Below are 26,882 nucleotides of genomic sequence, written 5' to 3' on the forward strand. Positions count from 1 at the left end.
ACAGTTGATTTCGACTAGTTTTTAATAAAGTTTGTGTATTATTGGCCCATCTTTACAGTTGGAGAAGCCAGAGTTCAGATGTTAGATTTTACATAGACACTCATGACTAGTGCTCAGCTATGCACACCATGTTGCCCTCTTAAACAGTCTCCTCTAGCCCTCCCTTCTTTCTCTCTTTACACACAAGGTAGTCAAGTTGGCCAGACTGGTTTGGTAAAAAAACATTCTCCCACTGAGTTTTGAGCATATCTTGTAGTGTTATTTAAATAATGTTTTATCTCTCTAGCCACACATACCCAAGTAACTACCATCCAACTGTGAATGCCTCTTTGACTTATCTTTTCCTAATAAACAGTTTCACTGATCATGACACAATTGCTGTTAGCATCTGGTTTACTTTACACGCAAGAAGAAAGAGTTGAGAACTATACTTTGAACCATATGAAAAGTGAGTTACGATAAGATCTGGAAATAGCCCAAATGCCCATCAGTAAATAAATGGATTAAAAAACTGTGGGATATTTACATGCAGCTATAAAAAAGGAAAGATATCTTATCCTTTGAGATGGCATGGAGGGACCTGGATATTATGCTAAGTGAAATAAGGAGTCAGAGACAGACAAGTATCACATGATCTCACTTATATGTGGAATCTAAAGAACAAAATAAACTGACGAATAAAAAAGATCCAGAGACACTGAAACATGCAACAAACTGACGTATTTTGGAGGGGGGGAGGACGTGGGTGGGAAGAGATTAACCAATGAACTTATATGCATATATGCACAGCCCATGGACAAACAAAAGTGCGGGGAAGGCCTGGGAAGTGGGGCGGGGGGGGGGGGTCAATGGGAGGGTAAGGGAACATCTGTAATACTTTCAACAATAAAGATAAATTTAAAATAATAATAACAAAGTGAACATTCAACAGTTTGAGTTACTAGTGACTACTGAGTGGCTAATAGATTCTAAGATTTGGTGAATTGTTTAATTAAATCTTCACAACCTTATAAAATTATCCTCAATTTAGTGATGAGTAAATTTAAATGGTAAAGTAGTTCAAGGGACCCATGGACTTAAGAGGGATCCATATTTAAGCTTCTCCACCAAAAAAAGATCATAATTTTATGCCTTATTAAATATAAAATTCCTGAGTACTTTGGTCTTGATATGCTGTTACACTGCACCCTCTCCCTTGGCTTTAGGCCTTAAATGGCACATACCTACCTATTCAGCATGCCTTTCTAGTTCCCTACCTCAGCCCCATCATAAGGTTCTCTGATTGGTTTATCAATATCCTTCAGCCCAGCCCTCTGCATTCTAGAAAAGTAAAGCTCTTGACTAAGTCAGTATAATTATTTGGTTTAATTTATTGCTTAAATGATAATTTTCACAGTTTCAATTTGAATATAAAATATGGTATTAGTTTGAAATATATATCTTTATAATAATATCATTCCTATAAGATCTTTCAAATATTTTTAATAATTTCACTTTTTTCCAATCCCACTTATCACCCCTTATTTATTCAGAGTCTACTGCTTTTTTACTGAAAACCTTCCAATGGTTTCTAATCTCAATCAAAGTAAAATTCAAAATCCTAACCATAGTCTATACGGCTCTACATAACACATCCTCTGGCTATTTCTCATCTAAACTTCAGTCATTCTTCTGAATGTACTGAGTACAGCACACTGGCTCTACCTCCTTGCTATAATCTAAACACAACATTCGTGCACTTACCTCAGGGTTTTGCACTTACTCTTCCCTCATGGCTGGCTCTTTCATTTTACTCAGCCCTCTGAGTGATGTTAGAGAAGCCACTCCTGACCTTTACAGCAGAACGGGCCTCTGCTACTGCCTATCCCCTTATTTTTCTGCCCACATCTACCACTTGACTGCAGGGGGCAATTCTCCATGGGTCTCTCATTTCTGCACATCTTGCAAGCCAGGCACCAACTGCCTTTTTTTTTTTTTCTCTGTACTATCTTTTCAAAGATGTTTATATAACAAATAGCCTTGGAAGACAAAGATAGCACCTTCCTTTGAAGCAAACAGCAGGCATGTTTACTGTCCATTATAAAAGATTCAGCTTCCCTAAACTCAAGGTTCCTCTATTCTATGTGAAAGTCTCATCTGGTGCTCTTCATGTTGCCCCATGGAAATTGGGGCTCAGGCAACCAGCACAAGAAAACGTTTATTTCATGGCTACTGCTGTTACTATAAGTAATAGAAAGTTCTTTGTCTCTTGCCTCTCTGGCCAGCATCAATGAATCTGAAGAAGCTGCAAGTAGGGTAAAACTTCAGACCACTCATACTTCTTGATATTGACTTTACATACTGGTTTCCTCTTTTCCATTTTTTCACCCTAATCTTTTATTGACTGCTACATATTCAGTTCCCTTATAGTTTTCAATGCACTTTTACAAACAGTATCATCTGACCTTCAAAAATCCTAAGAGGCATTGTCTATTCCCATTTAATGGGGAAGACACTGACCTGGAAAGTTAAAAGACAAATCCAAGGTCAGCATAACAACTCTATCATAGAACAACATTTAGAGTCCAGGTCTAACTCCTAATTTGTTATTAACTGTTGATTGCTTAAAAGACAACTCATGCTATGCACATATTCTGTGACATGGGAGGATAATAACCCACTGATATCTGATGGCAAATTCCCTGTATAGTAATACATGGCAAAATCAAAACTGACAATGAATAATAAAACTTGAGTACCCAAATCAGCACCGGAAATATATTAAAATGCATGTATGTTAGACTTCATTATACATTATGACACTTAAATGACTATCTAAAAAACTAGATTCTTACACTATAGTCCATTTCTTATATGTTTAAAGAAAAACATATTTAAAAATATCAAAAAGGTTTTCTTTATAACCAGTTATTTCCCATCTTTGCAAGAATCAAGATGTCCTAAACATAAACTCCATTAATCTGAAAAGGTTCCAGGTAATTTAAAGCTTCCTGCATAATTCTCTTTTGCGAGATGGGTAAAGAAGCATTTATTATTGGTTTTCCTCTATAATTTGAGCAAAAACCTAGAAGAGCAGTCTATACACAAGTTTGTCAGGCTATTATAATTTTTACGTTACCATTTCCAGAAAGACTGAAAAAAAAAGTCTCTGAGAGCTTGGATTCCATATACTAAAGAAATATCAAGCTATGTAAAATACCTGATTTTAAAAAATAATAATAACTCTTTATTGATTTCAGAGACAGGAAGGGAGAGGGAGAGAGAAATAGAAACATCAATGATGAGAGGCCTCCTACATGCCTCCCATTGGGGATTGAGCCCGCAACCCAGGAATGTGCCCTGACCGGGAATCAAAGCTTGATCTCCTGAAGGACAGGTCGATGTTCAACCGCTGGGCCACACCGGTCAGGCTAAAAATATCCCCAAGTAGGATAAATCTACTGAATCAGTAACAGGTACTGATCTATGGTTCAGAGTTCTAATATGCTTATAAATCACTAAATCTATTATTGCATGGTATATAACCTTCAAGGTTCACAAGTTATAACATTTGTTTCTGAATATTAAATTTCAAAAATAGATAAAATTATTATGACTAAGTAGTTAAAAATTAACCCTCTTCTTAAGTAAACTCAAGAAAAATGAAGAAGGAAACATTAAGATATTAAAGAAAAGAACAAGAATTGAACTCAATACAGGGAGGGCCAAAAGTAGGTTTACAGTTGTTCATATGGAAAATATAATAAAAAATAACAATACAAGAGTAAACTGTTTCACATACTCACAACTGTAAACCTACTTTTGCCCCACCCTGTATATGACTAAGGTAAAAATAATTGCTTCATAGAGTGATTCTCTAATTTTAACTCAATTATCACCATAATACTTACTGTGTATGTTATAGCTGCCAACATTCCAATCAGGGTCAGAGAACTAATGGAAAATGACAAGGCAGCTAAACCATCTGCAAAGGAAGAAAAACACTGTTAAAAAAGTACAGATACACTATTCAAATGTTTATATTCAACAAACCAATATAAAAATATAAAAGGTGGGTCTGTTACACATTCTGAAATAATAAACCCAATATGTATACTCTCATTCTTGAAGTGCTAAAACTCCAAGTGAAGGAAAGTGTTTCTGGTCTTTCTCAAGGGCAGACCTTGAGAGAAACAGCACTACACAGGAAATCCACTGACCTTGACTCTTCCCTCTCCCGTCAATCTTGATATTCCCAGTTTCTTTATTCTTAATTTTCAAATAAATTTTTAATATACAGCCTAAAACTAATATCTTAAAGAGTTTATTTCACCTTGTAACTGAAAGGAGCTAGCCTGCCTATCTGGAAGGGGGAGGGAGGGAAGCAAACAGAAAATAGAAAAACATAACACCAAAACAGAAAAATTATGTTAACAAGTTAGATTGCAGAAATGATTTAAACAAAAGCCAATGAGTGAGGAGCAGGGGTGACATTTTCAAATAAACATACCAGATTATGCAATAAAATACCATGCAAATTTGAATATTCTTAAATGGGAGTAATACTAATTTTTTGAATATGCAGACCCTGTGAAAGTAAATATGATTTTGATTAACTTAATGAATCAGTATTAACCTTTTCATAATGAATGATAAAATTAGAATAGTATCTTCTTAAAACCTGCACCTCAGTTTTTATGTAACACTTCAAGAGAGCATATTAACAAATGCACAAATCATGCAAGGCAAATTTTTAAGCCTTAATTTTTTAAAACTACAAATACTACATTTTATCAAATCAGACACTGATGCTGTTTTTTTCTTGACCACTTACAAAATACATCCACAAATCAAAGATTTAAAAATGTGAAAAAATATGCATCTTAGAATTGATAAAATGGAGTATTATACTAACATATTTGGCCAATCAAAAAAGTTAATACTACTAATAGTGGTAAGCAAAATGTACTCTAGGATATGGTGTCAGATTTGAGATTTTAAAAAATAATGTTAAGACTAAAGGGAATGAGATTACAGAAATTATAACAATGCTACCTATATAATCAGTGATTCAAATTATACTAATATTTAAAAACTAGCATAACTTACAGAAAAATGTTTAGGGCAGAAGAGTAGTTATTCAAGAGACCTAAAAGAGTTAACTGCAAGAAAAGCAGCAATTTATTTCTCAGCAATAGGATCAGGTGCATAAATCCTGACAATTCAGTATTAGTAAATGCCAGGCCTGCTATCCTTATTTCTGCTGGTATCAGCAAGATATTAATGGACCACAATTTACAAGATGAAATCTTAAGTGGAAAGCAAGAAAATTAAGAAGTTATACAACAGAGATTCCAAGACTTAATTTAATAAATGTTTAATATTGTATTTGGATAAAGAGAAAGAACTGTACATCAAAGGATGTACAGTAATTATTAAAGAATATACAAAAGCAGCCCTGGTCAGGTAGCTCAGTTGGTTGGAGCATTGTCCCATACATCAAAAAGGTTGTGGGTTCTAGGTGAGGGCACATACCTGGGTTTCGGGTTCAATTCCCGTCCAGGGTGCGTTAAGAGGCAACTAATCAATGTTTCTCTCTCAATCAATGCTTCTCTCTCTCTCCCTTCCTCTCTCTTTAAAATCGATAAACATATCCTCAGGTGAGGATTAAAAAATAAAAATAAACTACAAAAGCAATAAAAATTCTGAGCATGTTTATAAAATATTCTAGTTTTCTTTGAAAATAAGTTACTATGTTCAAATGCACATAAAATTCTGAGTAATAACATTCTTATTTGATATCAGTTTTTAACACCATCTGTATTTTTCAATGAATAAAAAACTTTCTTAACCTAACCTCCTGAGCCTATTTTGTTTTCCTCTAAAAACCTACGTCATGTTGACTAAGTTAAAGAAAGCTTCTAGAAAAACAATTTCAAAATGTTTTGGCGAGGTAAATTGGTAATAAAATATTATTTCATTCACATGAAAGTTCAGCATTTTATATTCTACAATTCATAACAGACTACTTAATCATGATCAAACAGCCATATAGGGTTCTTTCATTAGTTAAAAATTTTAAAAACCAATATATCTAGCAAATTTCTTTAACATATTTTTCTAAATTATCCAAAGTGAATTACAGATCACATAGAAATTATAATACCTTCAATGCTAAAATACTTTGAAGATCATGTTTTCAACAAAGTAATTTTATGAAGAAGTCAAGAGAATAGTTACATAATAGCTACAGAACTAAAAGTGAGTCTTAACAACACAAACCTAATTTGCCCAGCATACTTTTAAGCACAAGTTAAAAAAATTCTTAACAGTGCAGTAACAGGCTGCTCAAAAAGTCCAAAGGGTCGTGAAATATAAATTATTATGGATGGTTGTTTTTTTAAAGAATACTTACGATTACTTCCAAGTTCTTCAAACAAGAACTTCACTTTTTCCCATTCTGTAGAATTTTTGTTATGGGGAACATTCAATGGAATAAAAGCACTACAAAGGAGAAAACAGCTCTGTTTAATGGTTTTAAAGATAAAAGGTAAAATGAAAACAAACAGTCTGAAACTCAATTTTTAGTAATTTTTTAAAACAAAGATCAGCTTTCCCAAAAAGAGAACTAGCAAATCAAATCTGCACCATGTACAGAGGGTCTGAGGAGTTTCTTACCTATGTGTTTAGTATATTACAAATTTGTTTTAATAGTTTTATTACTGAATTCAGTGTTTTCTTTGTAATCCTATTTACTTTATTTTATTTTTATTTTTTTTTAAATAATATCTTTATTGATTTCAGAGAGAAGAAAGGAGAGGGAGAGAGAGAGAGACAGAAACATCAATGATGAGACAGTCATTGATCAAGCCCATAACCGGGACATGTGTCCTGACCGGGAATCGAACCCCAATCGCCTGGATCCTAGGTCGACACTCAACCACTGAGCCACGCCCGGCCGGGCAATTTTCTGCATTAAAAAAAATAATATTTTGAGAAGGAGCCACAGACTAAAGATGGTCAAAATGGTCCATGGCATAAAAAAGGTTAAGAATCTCTGTATTAAATCAGAATATAAATATATGTAATGATTTTAATATATTTATATGCATAGAAAGGAAGTACGTAGTTGTAGGATTAGGAATGATTTTTACTTTTTTTTTTTTTTTTAAATCATCACCCGAGAACATGTGTTATTTTAATTGACTTTAAAGAGAGAGGAAGGTGAGGGAGAGGGAGAAAGAGAAGCATTGATGTGAGAGAGAAACACGCATCAGTTGCCTCCCATATGCACCCTGACAGGGGATGGAACCTGGGTATGTGCCCTGATTGGGAATCAAATCAAAGACCTCTCTGTGTACATGATGAAACTCCAACCAAGCTATACCAGCCAGGGTTGACTTTTACTTTCTTCTTAGTATTTTTTTGTATCTTCAAAGATTCTACCAATACACACACATAATGAGTTTTAGAGGCAATGATATGTGAAAAAGCGAAGATGCTGCATGCTGACCTCCTGAAAGACACCCCTGGAACAAGTGCTGAAAGTGATTTAGTTAAGGCTAGTAGGGGGTGGTTCAATAACTTTAAGAAGTGTTTGTTTATAGACTAAACATTAGACATGTACTGTATATAAGAAATATTAAAAGAAAATAATTTGGGGGTCTGTACAGGATTAACTCAATTAACATTATTTCTAATGAGAAAAAATGATATGGTTTTGGAACAAATCACCTCTTGCAGTCTTCTGGAATGAATGAAGTTAGAGAACCGAGGTTCCATTGTATTCATGGCTCCCTCTCTTCCTTCAAGTATCTTTCTAATACTACACTCTTACTAAAATTTCACACCCCCAACACAATCTATTTTTTGTTTATTTTCTTTTCTCTGCTCCCCCCACCCCCCTCCTAAATGTATGCTCCATGAGAGGAGGAGTTGTCTTTTCTGTTAAATGCTGTTTCATCAGTACCTTGTACAGTATCTAGAACATAACAAGCACACAATAAATATTTTGGAAAATAAGTGAATGTAATGTTCAAAATGGCTAGACAAACTGTTGCTTCTTATTAGTGTATTTGCAAGGAACCATTTGCTTCACTTTTAATATACTACTTCTAAATAAATAAATATCATCCAGAGAATCATTTAAAACTTATTAGAATTGTGCAAAATGTAAACTGTATAAATGAGGACTGAAGGTGACTTTCCATAAAAAAGACCAGTAAATTTTATAATAAGCTTCAGCATTCCTTTTGTTTGGGACAGATATTCTGGTAGCTGTAAAGATTTGTGGTTTTATTGATGGTTCTCAGTCATGTTTTAAATCAGGAGCTGGCAAACTACTGATTGCCTATGTTTGCAAATAAAGCTTTATTGGCACTCAATTATGTCCTTTTGTTTATGTATTTTCCATAACTACTTTAGAGCTACAAGAGCTGAGTGAGCAGCCACAGAGACCACATGGAATTCTAACCTAAAATACTATCAACCCTTTAAGAAAAGTTTGCTAATCTCTGTTATAGATAATTTAGGTTTACAGATAGGGACCCCCACATTAACTAAACAAATCCACATAACTAGATTTACCTTTCTTTAAAAGGCCAAAAATGAAAAGTATGTTCAATAGCTAAAATGTCCTTTCAACAAGTACTATTTTTCATGTCACACCAAGGCACGCAAAGGGAACTGGAAATATGCCTTGACTACAGGGCATCTGCATTCTAAGAACAACTACTACTATAAAAAGTTACTGACCAGTTTTATTCCCTTCACAAACTATATTCAATAAATGAAAATTTTCATGTATTGAAATTTTTGAGACCAAATTTTAAAATTTAAAAACTTTAAAAAACTTATTAGCACCTCATATTATTTGCTAACATGAAAAAAAAATCAAAACTTATTTTAAAAAGAATAAATGTCTCTCATTAAAAAGGATAGATGTTTTCCAAAGAGAAAAATATTTTAAAGTATAAAAAATGTGCGGCCCTGGCCAGTGTTGCTTGGTGGTTAGAGCATTGCCCTGGGCACTGAAAGGTGGATTTGATTTCCGGTTAAGGGCACGTACCTGGGTTGCAGGTTTACTCCCCATCCCCAGTCGGGGTGTGTGCAGGAGGCAACCAGTCACTATGTCTCTCTTGCATTGAAGTTTCTTTCTCTCTCTCTCCTTTCCCTCCCTCTCTTCCACTCTCTCAGAAAAGCAATGGAAAAAATATCCAAAAAAAAGAAATTGTGCAAAACTTTATTAATATTAGTATAAAATTAAGGAAGAAGGTATTAAAAAGGTTGATTCAACAATTTAAAGACTAAGATGTCAAATCTAAAAAGATGCATGGAAAAGAATGTTCATCAGTGTTATTCATAAGAATGGGAAAACTGTAAACATAAATGTCCAAGTAGTCACCACTATAAGATCAGATGAATTGTTATATCTTAAGGAAATGCGATACAGACTAAAGTGATGGATCTGCATTATTATTCTGAAGACATGCCTACAATATTTCAACAAGTAGATTATCAAGAATTACATAAAATATAATCACATTTATGTAAAATAACAACATGGAGGGAGTATATATGAGGGAGGGGCACTCTGCATGTATCTGAGCACATACAAAATATCGAGATAAAACAACATTTAAAAAAAAGGTTGTTCGGCCAAGTGTGGCTCAGCGATTGAGCATTGACCTAGGATCCAGGCGATCGGGGTTTGATTCCCAGTCAGGGCACATGCCCCAGTTGTGGGCTCCATCCCCAGTCTGGGGCGTGCAGTAGGCAGTCGATCAATGATTCTCTCACCATTAATGTTTCTATCTCTCTCTCCCCCTCTCCTTTCCTCTCTCTGAAATCAATAAAGATATAGTTTAAAATAAATAAAATTAAAATTAAAAAAGGTTGCCCTGGCCGGTTTTCTCAGTGGTTAGAGTAAGGACCGTGAACTGAAGGGTCCTGGTTCGATTCTGGTCAAGTGAACGTACTTATCTCAGTTGCAGGCTTGATCCCCAGACCCGGTCAGGGTGTGTGCGGGAGGCAACCAATCAATGTGTCTCTTTCACATCGATGTTTCCCTCTCTCTCCCTCCCTTCCACTCTCTCTGAAAAGCAATGGAAAAAGTATTCTCGGGCGAGGATTAAAAAAAGGTTAATTGTGGTTATTGCTTTGTGGTGATATGAAAAGTGGCTTGTTAGTTTTCTTCACATTTTGTTTTTTCTTTTGTTAATATTAAAATAATGCCATTTTTATTCTCAAGGGGGAAAAAATCAAGACTTACCCAATTAAAAGAAGAAGAGCACAAATCACAGCAAATCCCAATGTATATGTAAGTGCCCTTTTAATTTGCTAGATGTCAAGGGGGAAAAAGCATAGCATTTAGTAAGATCTTTGAAATATAATAGTCTTACTACACTATAACAGTATTTTCACATCAAATGTACATTTATATTAACTCTGTAAAGTTTCCCTTGTTAAAAAAATCTTAACAATTAAAGAAAACCAATGTATATGCCACATCTTAAGCATCTACACTAGATTTTAAAATCTTTTCAATAATTAGAACTTGTGAAAGCAGTACACTTAAAGCATAATTAATTCTCCAATGGGCGTCTTTAGTAAAATTATTAGAATGTTTAATAAACTATTCCCCCAAATAGGGAGCAATAAGAATCTACAATGTCCCTACTCCAACTCACCAAATAAATATAATATTTAATATATATGCATGTATGTATGTACACATGTTATGTGTATATGTTATATATAAAACATGTAAGATATTTATTTATATTAAAAACATACATAAATATATAAAACATGTATCATACTAGGACTGTTCTAAACACTTTACATATATTGACTCATTTCATTCTCACAACCACCCTGAGACAGATATGCTCATCCCTGCTTTAGAGATAAAGAAGCTGAGGGCCAGAGAGGTTAAATAATTTGCCCTAAGTCACATAGGCAGCAAGTGATTAAATAAGAACCTGAAACCAGGAACTCAGGTCTTTAAAGTTTGTGTTGTGCTTGGTGCCCACAATGTCATCCAAATATAAAGAAAAACACAAAGCTGAACATTCTAAATATGGAAAAGTTCATCTCAAAGAAAAAGTTAAATCAGTGAGAAAAAACTGTCTCTTAGCCTACTGAACTCTCTAAAAATGACCTTTTAAAAGTTAAATTCATGCTTCATACGATAAATTCTTGTTCTCAAAGGAGTTAAGATAGTCTTTAGGAGGGAAACATAAAGGTAAGGTGGATCTTAAGATCACGCAAAGGACTAGAGAAGATGCACTTTAGAAAAGTGAATTGAGAAAGCTTGTATTTCATTAATTTTTAACATTAAATGTGTATCCAGCCATTTTACCTTACATACATTGGGTTTTCAAATACAGAGTTACAGAGTATCTGCAAATAATAATTTTGACTTTCTTTATAAATATTTAAACATCTTATTTTTTCCTCTCACAAATTACACTGACTACCACTCTGGGAATCATATAAAATATTACTGATATACTTGCTCCTGATCTTAATGCAAATGCTTTAAGGTTTTAGCAAGTATGATTAAGCATAATGCTGGCTTTTGAGTCAATATATATTTGTTTTTGCACTTAAATATAAAACATAAACAAGGTATAAAACAAATTCCTATAACTCAATAAAAAGACAAAAGGCATTTATTCTTTTTATGCTTCCCCTCCCCTTAATCAGAAATAAAATGTTCAATTTTGGCAAATACCTTTCCACATACAATTTCTTCTTTGACCTTTTAAATTACTACATGTTAACAGATGTGCTGATTCAAAAGCACCCATGCAAACTAGAGATAGGTCCAACTCAGTTGTACTTTATTAATGTATTTTTAAGATACCCTTGCATTTGATTTGCTAATATCTAGTTAAGATGTTTATACCAATACTTAAGTGATACTGGTCTGCAGTTTGGGACATGCATATGTGCTATATTTATCAGGGTTTTGTACCCGTGTTATCCTGGATTAGTAAGAATAGTCTGCTAGTGTTCCTTTGTGCCCTAGAACAGAGGTCAAGCAAACTTTATCTTGTCGGCTACAAGTAGCCCACCTCCTATTTTACTGGATCACATGATGTTCATTAAGTACCACCTCCTCTGGCTACTTTCATACTACAACAGCAGAGCTGAGTAGCTGAAACAGAGACTACATGGCCCTCGAAGCCTGAAATACTACCTGGCCTTTTATAGAAAAGTTTGCTGATTCCTGCTCTAGAATGGGTCTAAAACAACAGTCAAAAGTCACATGCAGCTATTAAGCACCTGAAATATGGCTAATTCAAACTGGGATGCACTCAAGTATAAAATACACTCTAAATTTAAAATAGTGTGAAGAAATTTAGTATCTCATTAATAATATGTTATGACTCTATCTGAAATGGTTAATACTTAGAACATATGACATTTAATACAATGTATCATTAAAATAATTTCAACTGTTCCTTTGTACTTATTTTAATGTGGCTACTAGAAAATTTAAAATTTCACATGTGGCTCACAATATATTTCTATTAAACAACAGTGCTCTAGAATAAATTCAAACAGTCGTGTCATTTTTTGAAAAAGGAGGAAATAATCATTCCCGCTCCCCTTAAAGTGAGACCTCTAAAATAATGATGCTTACAGTGCATTTACTAGTATCATCATCATCCTTTTCTTCATAGTAGAAGTAGACAAAAGGGATCCAGAGGAACACACAGAATAATATAACAGAATATAAGGCTGTGGAGAAAAATAATAAACTGAGTTCTACATATGAACTTTATGAACTTTAAAACTGTTATATAAATATATATGAATATATAAGTATTTTATATTTATATGTATATATTCACATAGCAAATTCACTGCCCCCTCTGACCCCTATACTGATAACTCTATGTGTATATGTAATATCCAAATTAGCCTTTTCTGACTCCAGTCCCAAGAAATCAATAGCACTATTAGATAGCAAAACATAATTCAAGTAAACTATGGAGCATTTTTTTAACAACAATCACAATAATTCTGCCAATAACACCTGTGGCAGCTAACATCTGAGCTTTTACTATGTACTCAACAACACAGTGCTAAGAACTTCTTGTGAACCATCTATCTGATTTAAATGAACTTCAACTTTCATATTCCTTCCAACTTAAAATCCAGTACAGTTGATATGACTGTTACAGCTGCCAGTCACTCAAGTTAAAGAAATAGCTATAATTATACTGTCTTTTTGTTGTTGTTTTAAATATATCTTTATTGATTTCAGAGAGAGGAAGGGGGAGGGAGAGAGAGAAACATTGATGTGAGAGAGAAACATCAGTCAGCTGCCTCCTGCAAGCCCCCAACTGGGAATCAAGCCCGCAACCTGGGCATGTGCCCTGACTGGGAATCCAACCACAATCTCCTGGGTACTAGGTTGATGCTCAACTACTGAGCCACGCCCAGCCAGGCTATACTGTCATTTTAATACAAATAATTTCCCTAATCTAAATTTAAAATATGCAGTGTTATGAAAATGATCTTATTCAAATCAAGGTAGAGAAAAGTTAAGAAGTACAATAGAGCCCTCGTTGGGTGTCGCTAAGTTGGTTTGGTCTCTCTTGCACCAAAAGGTTGAGGATTCATTTCCCAGTCAGGGCACGTGCCAGGTTTAGGGCTTGATCCCCAGTTGGGGGTGTGCAGGAGGAAGCCGATCGATGTTTCTCTCTCACATCAATGTTTCTCTCCACCACCCCCAAAATCAATAAAAACATATTTTAAAAAAAGAAGTACAATAGAACAGTAAAATTAGTTTCGAAGTTAACTACTATGAATTACTATTTATCTGCTTTAAAGTAATGTTGGATTTGAGATACTTTCAACCAGTAGCAAATCAAAATATTTCTTTTAATTCATATAGAACTTAAAATGTGAATGGCCAAACAGAGTGTATTTAACAATAAAAACAGCACAAACAACTTTTTGAGACTTAACAAACCTAAGAAATCTGCTTTCCAAATCATCTGTGTTTTTAAATTTACCTGCCTATATATAAGTTCATGGAAAATAAGAGCAACAATATAATTACATAAAGCAAACACAGGATGATAATCATTAAGCTCCTTTGTAAAAGAAAGCATTTGTTAAAAATGTATAATAAAACCTCAATTACTTCTTCTGTTGGAAGGAATAATTGTATGAGCTACAGAGTTTTTAAACATGACTTAATACTTGCTGGCACTACCTCATTTATCTGGAGGCCACTTATGAAACAGCCCCCACTAAATGCAATGTAGCTAAAAAATTCATAGCAAATAGAGCCCTAAATAACGAACAGAAAGGTCAGAGTTAATTTATACTGAGCAATCGGAAAATGACTGTCAGCATACTGAATTTTGGCACTACAGTTATTTAGTGAAATTTATGCAGCCTTTAAATGTTATGAGAAACTAATAAAGATAGTAAATCATTAAGGGTAATGAATACTGTTGTTTCTACTACAGATCAGGGAGTAGCTAGAATTAACATTTCTATTACAAATCTAAGAGTCAATGGAAATAAAAAGTATTCTAAAAGCTTTAAAAAATTGAAAAAAGCCTGGCTGGGCATGGCTCAGCGGTTGAGCATTGACCTATGATACAGGAGATCACGATTCGATTCCTGGTCAGGGCACATGCCTGGGTTACGGACTTGATCCCCAGTCAGGCTAGTGCAGGAGGCAGCCGATCAATGACTCTCTCATCATTGATGTTTCTATCTCTCCCTCCCTCTCCCTTCCTCTCTGAAATCAATAAAGATATTTAAAAAAAAATTAAACATAAAAGGTACAGGGCAATAAGTCATCCTAAATATCATACCACTATTATGATTAAAATAATCAAGTTATATAAAATAGGAAAAAACCTGAAATAGCATAACAGAGTTTGTGAGCTGAAAGCCACATACCAAAAACTTTGATAAACAGATGCAGTAAGGTTAGGGTTCAAGATCAGTATGCCACTTGTCTCTACTACTCTGTGGTCTCGCCCTTCAGCTAGCCAGAGCGCCTAATGAATATTTCATAAACATTCCTAGTATTCCTGAACTTGTGTGATAAATTATCTTATAACTGCATAAGTTACCATCATATTCAATTAACGTAACAAGGTATAAAATTCCTATAATGTAATAAAATACAAATAACTCATTTATTAAAATGGGCAAAAAACACATACTTCACCAGAGAAGATAAACAAAATGGCCAAAAATCACGTTTTAAAAGGTGCTCATCACTGTTAGTCATAAGGAAGATGCAAACTAAACCCACAATGATATACTACAGACTCCAAAGGTGGCTAAAATTAAACTGATAATACTAAGTGTTAACAAGAACACAGAACAACTGATATTCCCACACTTTGCTGGAGAGTATAAAATGATACACTATTGTAGAAAACTGTTTAGTAGTTTCTTACCAAGTTAAACATACCTTATGACCCAACAATTCTAATCCTCTAGCATTCAAATTGTTTCCGCCCAGAGAAGCCTACCTCAGTTGCATAGTCCAAGGCTTTTATTATGGACTTGTAATGCAGGTGTACAGTTGACTGGATAACAATCTATGATTACCAAAACTACAGATCTTGCCAAGAGGCAAAACAAGTATTCACCATAAATCATGTTATACACAATCCAGACAACCTGGTAATGCTCATATTCAGCTGTACAAAACCACCTTATCAGTTAGTAACATACGGAACATCCCAAGGGCTAGGTTCCCAGGAGTTGGTCAAGGGTCAACCACACAAGCAGGCCCTCCAGAAGATATGCAAGAGTTGAACAGTATCAGGTAGCTGCATTAACATTTTCACAAGAATGTTCACAGAATATTATTCACAGTGACGAAAGTTAGAAGTGATCCAAATGTCCATCAACAGGTGAACAGATAAGCAAACTGAGTGTTATATTCCTACAAAAGACTACTTATCCAGCAATAAAAAGAAGTTACAGATACATGAGACAAGGAAGAATCTTACAGACCTTATACTAAATAAAACAAGCCTAGACACCAGAGTACGTTTTCTGTGATTGAACTTAACGAAGTTCTAAAACTGGGGAAACTAATCTGTCATGACACAAGTCAAAAAAGTGGTTGGGCAGCTGCTGACTATAAAGAGACATGAGAATGTACAGCAAGCAAAATTCCTATATAGTGCTGGTAGAACAGTCAGAAAAGACGGTTTCTAGAAATCAACACCTGCGGGAAGAGGGGAACACACACTATTCTTAGAGACTCTATATTACCCCCTCAGCAGTCTGTGGCTCAAAGTAGACATGAAACAATTGTTCTAAGTCTTTGTTTCCCTGACACCACGTTCTAAGCTATCTTCTGGTTATCTTTGTTAGGATTTCTGCCTTTAACCCATAAATGTTATACTATAAAGACAGAATTAAGTTAACATTTTTGTATGTTTCAGATCAGTTCTAATGTCAAGTTAGGCTTATACATCTGTAAAGGAAAAAAGTGCTTCTATCACTATCATGAAACAGAGAAAGTGCTTCTTTTCAAGTTCTACTTCAAACTAATAGCTATTTTCAAAGGAAACTTATTCTTAACTTCAACAGTGATGACACTCTAATATTCTGACATCTTTATAAAGTATGCTTACTTATAAATGTTTTTTGTTAAAATATTACTACTACCAAGTAAAAGATAAACAGACTATTTGGTTTAATAGTTCCACTAACATAAAAGAAAACATATAAAAAAAAACTTTTAAAATCTCATGTCCACAGACACTGGCAAAAATTAAACTCATGGGAGCATTTGAGATCTGGCTCCCAGCATACGTGGTCAGTTTGGCTTAAATAAACTCATAAAAATTCTTTTAAAAAAACAAAAACAAATTAAACTCATAAAACAAGTTCACTTTCTAAACAACTTTTCAAGAACTAGCATAAACAAGTGAACAGAGAGCCATGGACAAAAAGGCCATGGACAAAAACTGTGGCAAAGAATGCATGATAATTCTTATGACTTCTGAAAATGTACACAAAGCAAACAATCTACCTTTTAAGAACTGTTTATCATTAAATTATAATTCACATGAAAACTAACTTGGATAAATTAGGCTTTTGAATTTTTACACACTCTTTATTCCTTCCAACTACCAATGAAAACAGAGACAAAGAATATTGTCAATATTGTGATAGTATAATTAATTACAAAGCCTTTTTGTTTTAAAGGGTCAAAGTATAAAGATATTTTGGGAACTCTAAAAGCCTTCTAAAATTATCCCATTTACTCAGCTGAAGAAATTTGGCGTCAAGATTGCTAAATGGCATATCCAATACCCATTTTCCTTTCAGTTGGCATTCCCCTTTAGTACTTCCCCCTTCTTCCTGCTTCCTTCCTGAAATGAATACATGACAGCTTAAATTCAGGCCACCTTTTTGGATTCTGTGGTGACCTTAAGATGGAAATCATGTACTAAGGATAGAAAGCTGAGGAGAAATGAGCTGAGGATCCTCATGATGCCATGATGTTGCCATACCAGCCCTAGACAGCCTATCTCCAGGCTTATTTTGAGAAAGAAAAACCACTACACTATTAAAACCACTACACCATGTATTTCCAAACTATTAATAGCAGCCAGGTGTAATTTCTGAAACAGAATTTGTACGAGATGGGGGAACCCAGACATTCACTCCTGAGCTATCCTGAGCCCTTGGTGGTCCTGCCTGTGAGGAGTGTAACAGATCTCAATTAACTTTTGCCACTGAACATGGGAATCATGAGGTGCCAAAGGATGCCCTGGTTTCAAGATATACCTCCCCTTTTCTTTACTGTGTGGCAGTCACCCTGCTTCCCTTAATTAGCAGCATAATCACTCCAGCCAATATTGCCTGCTCATTCAATGAAAGAAAGGAGACAAAAATGGTCAGGTAGAAATCATACCTCCTCATTCAATGAAATTATTATTTCCTCCTTGAGAGAAGTACTTCCACACAGCTATTAAGAATTCTAAACCTGCAGAGTTCAGCTGCACAGTAAGAAGCAAAAGATATGTGCATAGTTCCCTGGGAATAACAGTACGAACTGCCATGCTTAGTTATCAGTAGCATGTACACAGGTTAGGGGAGGAAGAGAACTATACAGTGGCCACTGGCCCACAGTATTCTCTAAAATAGAGAGAGCACTTCTCATTTTGTTGTATGAAGCTAGTAGAGTCTTGATAGTCAAACCTGACAAGAATAAGATAAAGGAAAATTATAGAACAGTCTCAACTATGAACTGTTTTTTAAACGAATCCAAAGCAAGACAGCAAGTGAAATACAGCAAAAGATTTAAAAACAAACCCAAAACGCCAATGACCAATCTGGGTTTATCCTAGGAATGCAAAGTTGGTTTAGGAATAACCTATCCATGTAATACATCAGTTGAAAGAATTTTAAAAACAAAAAACCCTCACATAATTGTCTCCCCTGGTAAAATGTATTCAACTCAACAAATACCTACTAAGTATGTTGCAGGTATCATTCTAGGGGTCATGAATATGGCTAAGTCCCTACTCTCATAAGGCCTACTTCTAGAGGGGGACAGGAGGCAGCCTTCTGCAAGCCAAGAGGTCTCACGCCGGGAACTAACTCTGCTGGCACCTTGATCTTGTACTTCCCAGTCTCCAGAACTGTGAGAAATAAATGTCTGTTGCTTAAGACACCTAGTCTATGGTATTTTGTTGTAGCAGCCTGAGCTAAAACAGCCATTCTAGTGGATGTGTAGTAGTATCCCGCTGAGGAATTAATTTGAATTTCCCTAATGATTAACAATGTTGAACATCTTTTTATATGCTTATAAGCAAATTATATATCTTATTGGTGAAATATCTATTCAAATCTCTTGCTCATTTTTAAATTGTTTGTGGACTTAATGGTTGGTAAGAATTGTTTATATATTCTGACTATAAACCCTTTATGAGATATATGATTTGCAAATTTCTGTCTGTGGCTTATATTCATTTTTTTAATTGTATCTTTTTAAAAGACAAAGTTTTTAATTTTGGTAAAGTAAAATTTATCAAGGGTTTTCTTATCAATAATGCTTTTGATGTCATATCTAAGAACTCTTTCTCTATGTTAACATCATGAAGCTATGTCCTTTAATTTCTTCTACAAATTTTATCCTTTTATAGTTTAGGTCTATGATTGATTTTTGAGTAAATTTTGTGTATGATGTGAGGTAAGGCTCAATGTTGTTGGGATGGTGGTGGTGATTATCCAACTTTCCCAACAATTTTTGGTGAAAATGAATTGAATTAAATTGAATTGCCACAGCTGCTGAAAAATCAATTGACCATTAATGTAAAGAACTATTTTTGGTCTCTGAATTCTGTGGCTCAATATACCCATATCCATCTGCAATATTAGTGTCTGATTAACTGTGTTGCCTAGTAAGTTTTAAAATCCAATAGTGTAATTCTCTAATGTTATTCTTTTTCAAAATTGTTTTCAGCTACTCTAGATCCTTTGCATTTCTACAAAAGCTTTAGGATCTGTTAATTTCTTTAAAAAAATTAATAAATGGCTGTGGGTCAATCTGATGGAAAATTGCCATAATATCCATCTTTACAATATAATGTCTTCTAATACATTAACATGAAATAGCTATTTATTTAGATCTTTAATTTTTATCAATAATTTTTTGTAGTTTTCAGTCTGTCTTTCAGTTCTTTTGTTAAATGTAATCTCAGGTATTTGTGAATGGAATTTTTATTCATTTTATTTGAATTGTCAGTTTCTAATTTTCATATTGATCTTGCATCCTGTGACCCTGCTAAACTTGCTTATTGGTTCTATTTGTCTTTATATAATCCCTTAAGATCTTCTACATATCAGATCTCATGTCAGCTGAGAAAAGTCTTAATTCTTCCTCTTAATTCGTACATGTAAAGGGTTTGCAAAGGATTAATATAATTTGTTTGAATATGTGATTGCATTCAGTAGTGAAGAAATCTGGGTATGGAGTTATCTCTGTGAGAAGATTTTAAACAATTCATTCCATTTATTTACTTGCTATAGGGCTATTTCTTCAGTTCTGGTAATTTATGTCTTTCTAGGAATTTGTCCACTTAATTTAACAATTTAACACTGATTTTTTGGTATGAAGTTCTTCATAATATTCCATTATAATCCTTTTAATTTCTGTAAGGTTGACAGTAACGTCCCCACTTTCATTCCTTATTTTCAAAATTTGTATTTTCCCTCTCTCCCACATGGATCCCCTTCTACCCTCTCTCCCTTCCCCCTGCCTTTCTTTCCCCTCTCTTCCCAGGTCCTCCTCCCCCCCTTCTCTCTCCTTCTCCCTCCTTTTCCCCCTGCCCATTCCTCCCCCACTACTCTCCCTTTCAATCAAGCTAGAGAATTTACTAATTTTATTATTTTTCAAAGACTCTGTTTTTCATTTAATTGATTTCTTGCTACTGTTTTTCTGTATTCTATTTCACTGATTTCTGCTCTAACCACTACTTTCTTTCTTCTGCTTGCTTAGACTTCAGTTTCTTTTCTTTTTCTAATTTCCTAATGTAGATGTTTACAAATGTAGACTTCTTTTCTAACAGAGAAATTTAAGCACTGCTTTAGCTCCAGCTCATATATTTTGAGGTGTTGCATTTTAATTTTTCTTTAGTTCAAAACATAACCAAGCTGCAGAGGGCAGTGGTGGAAACAGGGGAGGTAACAGACCAAGTCTAAAATTCTAGACTACCACTGTCCTTACCGGTTTTCAAGTATAAACACTCCTCAGACTGTACACCTTTGGTTGATTTCCAAAACACTAAGTTGTTCTTTTATCAATTTTGTCATGCTTTTGAAGAGATCTACCAACCTTCTTACTTGGTCATGTATAAAATCATCCCCAGATCATTCAATCTTAATTACATGTAAGTAGTGCTTGTAAGAGACATGAGAGAGCTTGCAGAATTTCTCTCTTTCTGGTCTCTGCCATGTAAGGACAGAACAAGAAGGCTGCCATCTGAACACCAAGAAACACGTCCTTACGAGACATTGGATCTCTCGGTACCTTGATCGTAGAGTCTCCAGCCTCCAGAACTGACTAAGACAGTAGTGAGAAGTGGTCAGATTCTGGCTAAATTTTGAAAATCAAACACAAGAAAATTTCCTGCCATATTACATACAAAATGTGAAATAATAAAGACTCATGATGACTCCAACGTTTTTGGCCTGAGCAATTCTATCCTTCTAGTTGCTATTCATGGAAACAAGGAAATGTATACCGTATAACAGACTGAGGGTCAGTAGTTTAAGAAATGTTAAATTTGTAATGTCTTTAACTTCTTCACAGAAGTTGTCAAATTGACAATGAACATAGTAATATGATGTTCAAGAGAGGTCTGCACAAAGATTTCAATCTGGGAGTTTAGCCTATAAATAGTATTTAGAATCAAGCAGCTATATAAGATCACCAAGGAGTTAACAGAGATAGAAGAAAGCTCCAAAGGTTGAACCCTGGGGCATATAAACATCAGAGAGGTCAGGAAAACCTGGCTGAGTGGCTCAGTTGGTTGAAGCATCATATTGTACACCAAAAGGTTGCAGTTTTGATTCCCAGTCAGGGCACATACCTAGGTTGCAGGTTCGATTCCCGGTTGGGGCTTGTACAGGAGGCAACCGATTGATGTTTCTCTCTTATAAAGATGGATGTTTCTCTCTCTTTCTCTCTCTCTCCCCCCCCCCCCAAAATTCAGTGAAAATATATCCTCAGATAAGGATTTAAAGGCATTCAAAAAGCACAACCAGGAATGTAAAAAAGAAGATCAAGAGCATGTGTCCCTCTCTCCTGTAGTGTTCAGGAAGGTTTACAATATGCATTTGACAAATTAGTAGTTTGTTTAGAGAAAGAATGTACAAGTCACACTAGCTACAAGAAAGCACTTGTTTTCTTAATATTTCCCTTTCGAAAAAAAAATTCTTAGGCCACTAAATCTCAAGGAGTCATTTTCTAGAGAATCGTTGAGTTCATCTAAGCAGAAACCACTTAGAAAATTCCACCTATGATAAAGAACATTCTTTTAAAATGGGGTAGAGGGCGGGTGGGAGATTTATCATGATGATCACTTAGTATGTTATGTAATGTATAATTACTGGGGTGTACACTTGAAACTAATATAATAATGTATGTCAATTGTAATTGAAAAATTAAAAATTGTTTATTAAAAAAAGGGTGGTAGGGAAAGCAGGAAATAGGAGGACACAACTATTACCTCATCGAAAAGAACTTTACAAACTTGAATCAAAAAACAGTCCCCAAAATTAGTCCCAATCTATCTTGTCTGGATAAGCAATGAAATATATTAGAGACATATTCAAGACAATAAAGCCTCAAAAAGATATGAATTTAATGAGATGCCAGGTCAATTCTTTCAGTACTTTAATTTTCCCATGTCATTGCACTGAAAAGTTTCTCTTGCTCTCTTAGCTGGCTTGAATTAAAACAGCAACAGATGACACCTAGTTGGCGCTATCCACATATCTCACACTCTCAATACACTATGAAGTAGTATCTCACACTCATCATGATACATTATGAAGTAAGTACTATTCATTGTCATTTCACAGGTGGAGAAATCACAGAGAAGTTAAATGATTTCCGGTCCCATGGTACTCTTCTCAAATTAAATGCTAGAAGGTTGTAAACCTTTAGTTCAAAATACTTAGTAAAGACTTCAGGTACAATTTTTGAGCAATAGGGAATGAGGAGAAACTTAGGTGCTTAAAAGGCCTGGCATGGAATAAATATGAGTAGACTGATACACTCTCCTATTTTCACTACAGAATTATTTAATAAAAAAAAGAACTTAAACACAATAATCTGGAACTGTTTGAATAAAGGCATCCATACAATGAAAAATAATGCAGTAGAGTTTTTTACTATTCAAGATCCGCATAGCAGCAGTATTTGAAATAGCCAAAAAGTGAAAACCCAAATGATCATCAATATTAGAATGGATAAACGAACTATGGTATGTTATTATAATGGGATATTATATAGCAATGAGAATCAACATAGTACTCTGACCTCCAACAATACTGAGGAATTTCAGATATAATGCTGAGCACTAAAGAAGCCAAACAGAAAACAATACATACTATATGATTCAATTTATATCTACACAAAAAAATAATAGCTTTAGAATTGGTGTCAAGAGGAGAAAGAACATCTAGGAGAAAGTGGTAGGACAATTACAGAAGAGCTGAACACAACAGCCTTGAATATTTCCCGTTTATGGTTTGGGCCCTCCCCATTTCTACAACCACTGCATTCAAGCAAAATCAAAACAAGCAGTTAGGAAAAAATACTAGGTAAAAGAAAATTTCACTCAAAAGCAATTAAAAGCAGGTAGTGAAAAAATTAAAACTAAAAATTTCAAGAAGTTACAGAAAACATTAAAATAAAGTAAACATTTATAATAAATTACAATAAAAGGAAAGATTCTAGAGGTTAAAATAATTCTGAAACAAAAATAGAACTCAGATAAAAGGTTAAACACATAAATGATAAAAAATGCATAAGAGGCTCAAACATGAGATTAAAACAGAAACAAGAACAAAAGAAGTCAGACAAAAGCAGTGAGAAGTTTAAAGATATAGATGAAGAAATAAATTAAAATATTCAAAAAGAAAAAAGGAATGAGTTGTTAATGTTTCTGGGGTGGACACAACATCCTCAAATGAGGGAGTCTCCTTCTGAGAATGAGTATAGGGCAAAGGGACAGAAATTAAAAAAAACTTTACCCTCTCTTTCTTCAACAAGCTCCAAGAAACTATTTCCTTTGTAAGCAGCTTCAGTAAACTGAGGACTGTTATCCAATCAACAGCTGGGAAGTTTACAGTGGGTAGAAGCAGCTGCCAGACTTCTGCAAACTTCCCAGAAAAAAATCACACCAAAGCTCCATTAATGTAACAGAAGGTTCTCAAAAATGTAGCTTTCAGACCTAGGATTAACAGAGATCCCTTCATGGTATTCACAACATGAAAATTATTTTCGTAATAATACGAAGATGTTGTTTGCCTTTCCACTAGCAGCTACTGTATTCTTCACCACCAAGCACTCACCAGCAGCAGCATTTTTTTCAGGAAAAGTCCCTCTGAAGCAGTAATAATTCTCTTAGATGTCCACCCCTGAGTACACAACTTTTTAATATTCTGTGTGAAGGGAAGTACACATAAAGCATACTTGTGAGAAGCACTTGTGCTGTTTCAGTTGTGAGTTACACTATTCACTTTTTTTTTCAAACACCATTTGTACTGGAAAAAAGAACTGACAGATAAGCAATGGTTTATCCAGACTTGAATTCTGGACTGACTTTCTGAAAAATGAGTAAGGTCAGTCTGTCACTTCAAAGGAAATAAGTGAGAATACTTTTTGCCAATAATAAAACCTGAGCTTTCAAGAGAAAATTAGAGTTTTTGAAAAACTTGAATCCACCACCTTGAGCCCCACATCTTTCCAAAATACAAACATTTAAAAAAAAAAAAAAAGAACAGTGGGGATATTAACAAAATGCAAGAGTAAATCAGAATCTCTCTGGATGTAACCTAGCTATTGTTTAAAAAGTCCCCAGATGATGCCAGGAGAGTGTGGCTCAGTGGATTGAGCATTGTTCCATGTACCACAAGGTCGCTGGTTCAATTCCCAGTCAGAGCACAGGCCCAGGTTGTGGGCTCAATCCCCATAGTATGCAAGCAGGAGGCAGCCAATCTATGTTTCTCTTTTATGGATGTTTCTCTCTCTCTCAAAAAAAAAAAAAAAAAAGGTTCCCAAGATGATTTTTGAAACTGCCCTGGGGGTTCAGAGCTGCTAAGCATTCCCATAGGTAACATTACCAAAACTATGTATTAAAATGCAGCTCATTTTATGACAAGCAGCTCCAGCTTAAGCAGTAATATCCACTTTGGACTATGCTACCCACTAATAAGGTGACCTTTAACATCTCGAAATATCAAATTAAGCCTTTCTGCTTTGATTCCATGGTCATCAAGAAATCTTCTATTCATAATTTGGCTTTTCACACAAATTTCTTCCCTAGATCAGTGTCTCAACTATCCCATCCCAAGATAGTTATATTTCCCACTATACCTCAAGTTCTACAGAGAATCAAAACCAAGTCCCTAAGTAATCTACTGTTTATAAAGATTAACTTAGCTCCCATGCACTTAAAATGTTACTAGGGACACACTATTCTTAGAAGGACTGAGAGAAAAAAAATGACTAAAATAATTTTCTGTAGGCTTAATTCTCTCCATAAAATCAACTGAAAAAGCTGCATGAATTAGCATTCTACTTTAGAAGACTTAATTAGAAGTCTTTGTAACCTTGGTTATAATACATTAATACAATAGCCTCTAGGTTCAATGATAAGATATGCTGTATGAACCTGGGCCGCCCTAAGATAAAAGTTGGCTTATCTTTGTTCCACAGCATAAATACACTTTAATGTCACACAGGAGACAGACCCCTTGCCACAAAATTGTTTTTGAAGATCCAATTTATAGCCTTCCAATAAATTTGTATTGAAAAGGCAAGATTTCATTTAATATAGCACCATTTCAAAAGTTTTAATTTAACAGGTCAAATTTAAATTTTATCATATAGTCAATGTATTCATCAGAAATATAAATTCTATATTAAAATATCATAAAAACATTTCTAAAATCTATACCAAAAGGAGAGAATTTCAAGTCCCATAGATTTTCGATCAAGGGAAAAGGCAAAGGTTAGAGCCAAAGCAGCTAAATTTATATCTAATAAAACCTTTTAAAAAATTATCCCATCAATAGAAACTTCTGCAGATGTTTTTTTAGTTTCCAACTTAGTGTCCCACTGAAATCTTATTCAACATCTTGATTTAGTGCTTAAAAAAAAAAAAAAAAAATAGCATCCCTTTCCTAACTCAGCACTGACACATTTTTATAAAAACTCAAGTCTTGGGGGATCCAAGATGGTGGCAGACTGAGTGGAAGCTATGCTGACACTCTCCCGGGACCAATCTGGACTTACAACTAAAACACAGAAAACCCACTCTGAAAACCAACTGAAGATGAGCTGGGGAGCACCCTCATAACCAAGGAGGAAAAGTGGAGGCCACACAGAGACTGGTAGGAAGTGCAGATGCGAGAGGGCTGGCTGGACTCCCACAGGCAGCAGCTGAAGGTCCAGAGGGAGAGCTCAGCTGTGGGGGTTCCCACTGAGGACTCCGGGGCTAAACCCCAGGCTGGGCTTCCCAGCCCAGAGAACCAGGACCGAGAAAGGTGCCCACATAACATCTGGCTGCGAAAAGCAGCTGGGTTTCTGTCTGCCAGGGAGAGGTGGCTGGAACTGCAGGCACCCTCTTAGAGAACCAACAAGTTTCATGTGCAGCCACTCACCTTGAGCTCCAGGGGAGAGGGGCAGAGTGGACTGGAGCTGTGTGAGGGGAGTCTAGAGTTGTGGGCTCTGGAGATAGAGATCAGAGGGCACCCCTCTGGATTCCTGTGCTGTCATTCCCCCAGACTGCAGAGGACATCTTTCACAGGCACACATTTTTCTTCTAAGCAACTTCTGCCTGAGGGGAAGCAATTGCCCCATCCTGCTGGAAAACTTCTTGCCCTACCCAGAGAAGTTTCTACAGCCTGAGGCTCATTAAGAGACTGATAACAATCAACAAAATGAAAAAGGAGCCCACTGTATGGGAGAACATATCTGCCAATGACACATCTGACAAAGGGTTAATATCCAAAATATACAAGGAACTCAAACAACTTAACAAAAGGAAGACAAACAATCCAATTAAAAAATGGACAAAGCACCTAAATAGACACTTCTCCAAAGAGGACATACAGATGGCTAAGAGACATATGAAAAAGTATTCAAAGTC

The 26,882-nt window shown here is 35.0% G+C and overlaps 1 protein-coding gene across 2 annotated transcripts in view; it reads right to left on the reverse strand.

Moving 5' to 3' along the window:
- The window catches only part of LMBRD1 (LMBR1 domain containing 1), a 133,365-nt gene that overhangs the window by 89,129 nt on the left and 17,354 nt on the right, over positions 1-26,882 (reverse strand). The window contains exons 4-7 of one of the 2 annotated variants that reach the window (XM_081140026.1): positions 12,632-12,729; positions 10,250-10,317; positions 6,395-6,483; positions 3,891-3,964 (exon numbers count right to left, since the gene is read on the reverse strand). The exons of the other annotated variant lie outside the window; for it this stretch is intronic. Coding sequence (XP_080996152.1) covers positions 3,891-3,964; positions 6,395-6,483; positions 10,250-10,317; positions 12,632-12,729 — 329 coding nt within the window. The remainder of the gene's footprint in view (positions 1-3,890; positions 3,965-6,394; positions 6,484-10,249; positions 10,318-12,631; positions 12,730-26,882) is intronic. 2 annotated transcript variants of the gene reach the window in all.

This window comes from Miniopterus schreibersii (genome assembly GCF_964146895.1).
Source record: "Miniopterus schreibersii genome assembly, chromosome: 6".
NCBI classification, from domain to species: Eukaryota; Metazoa; Chordata; class Mammalia; order Chiroptera; family Miniopteridae; genus Miniopterus; species Miniopterus schreibersii.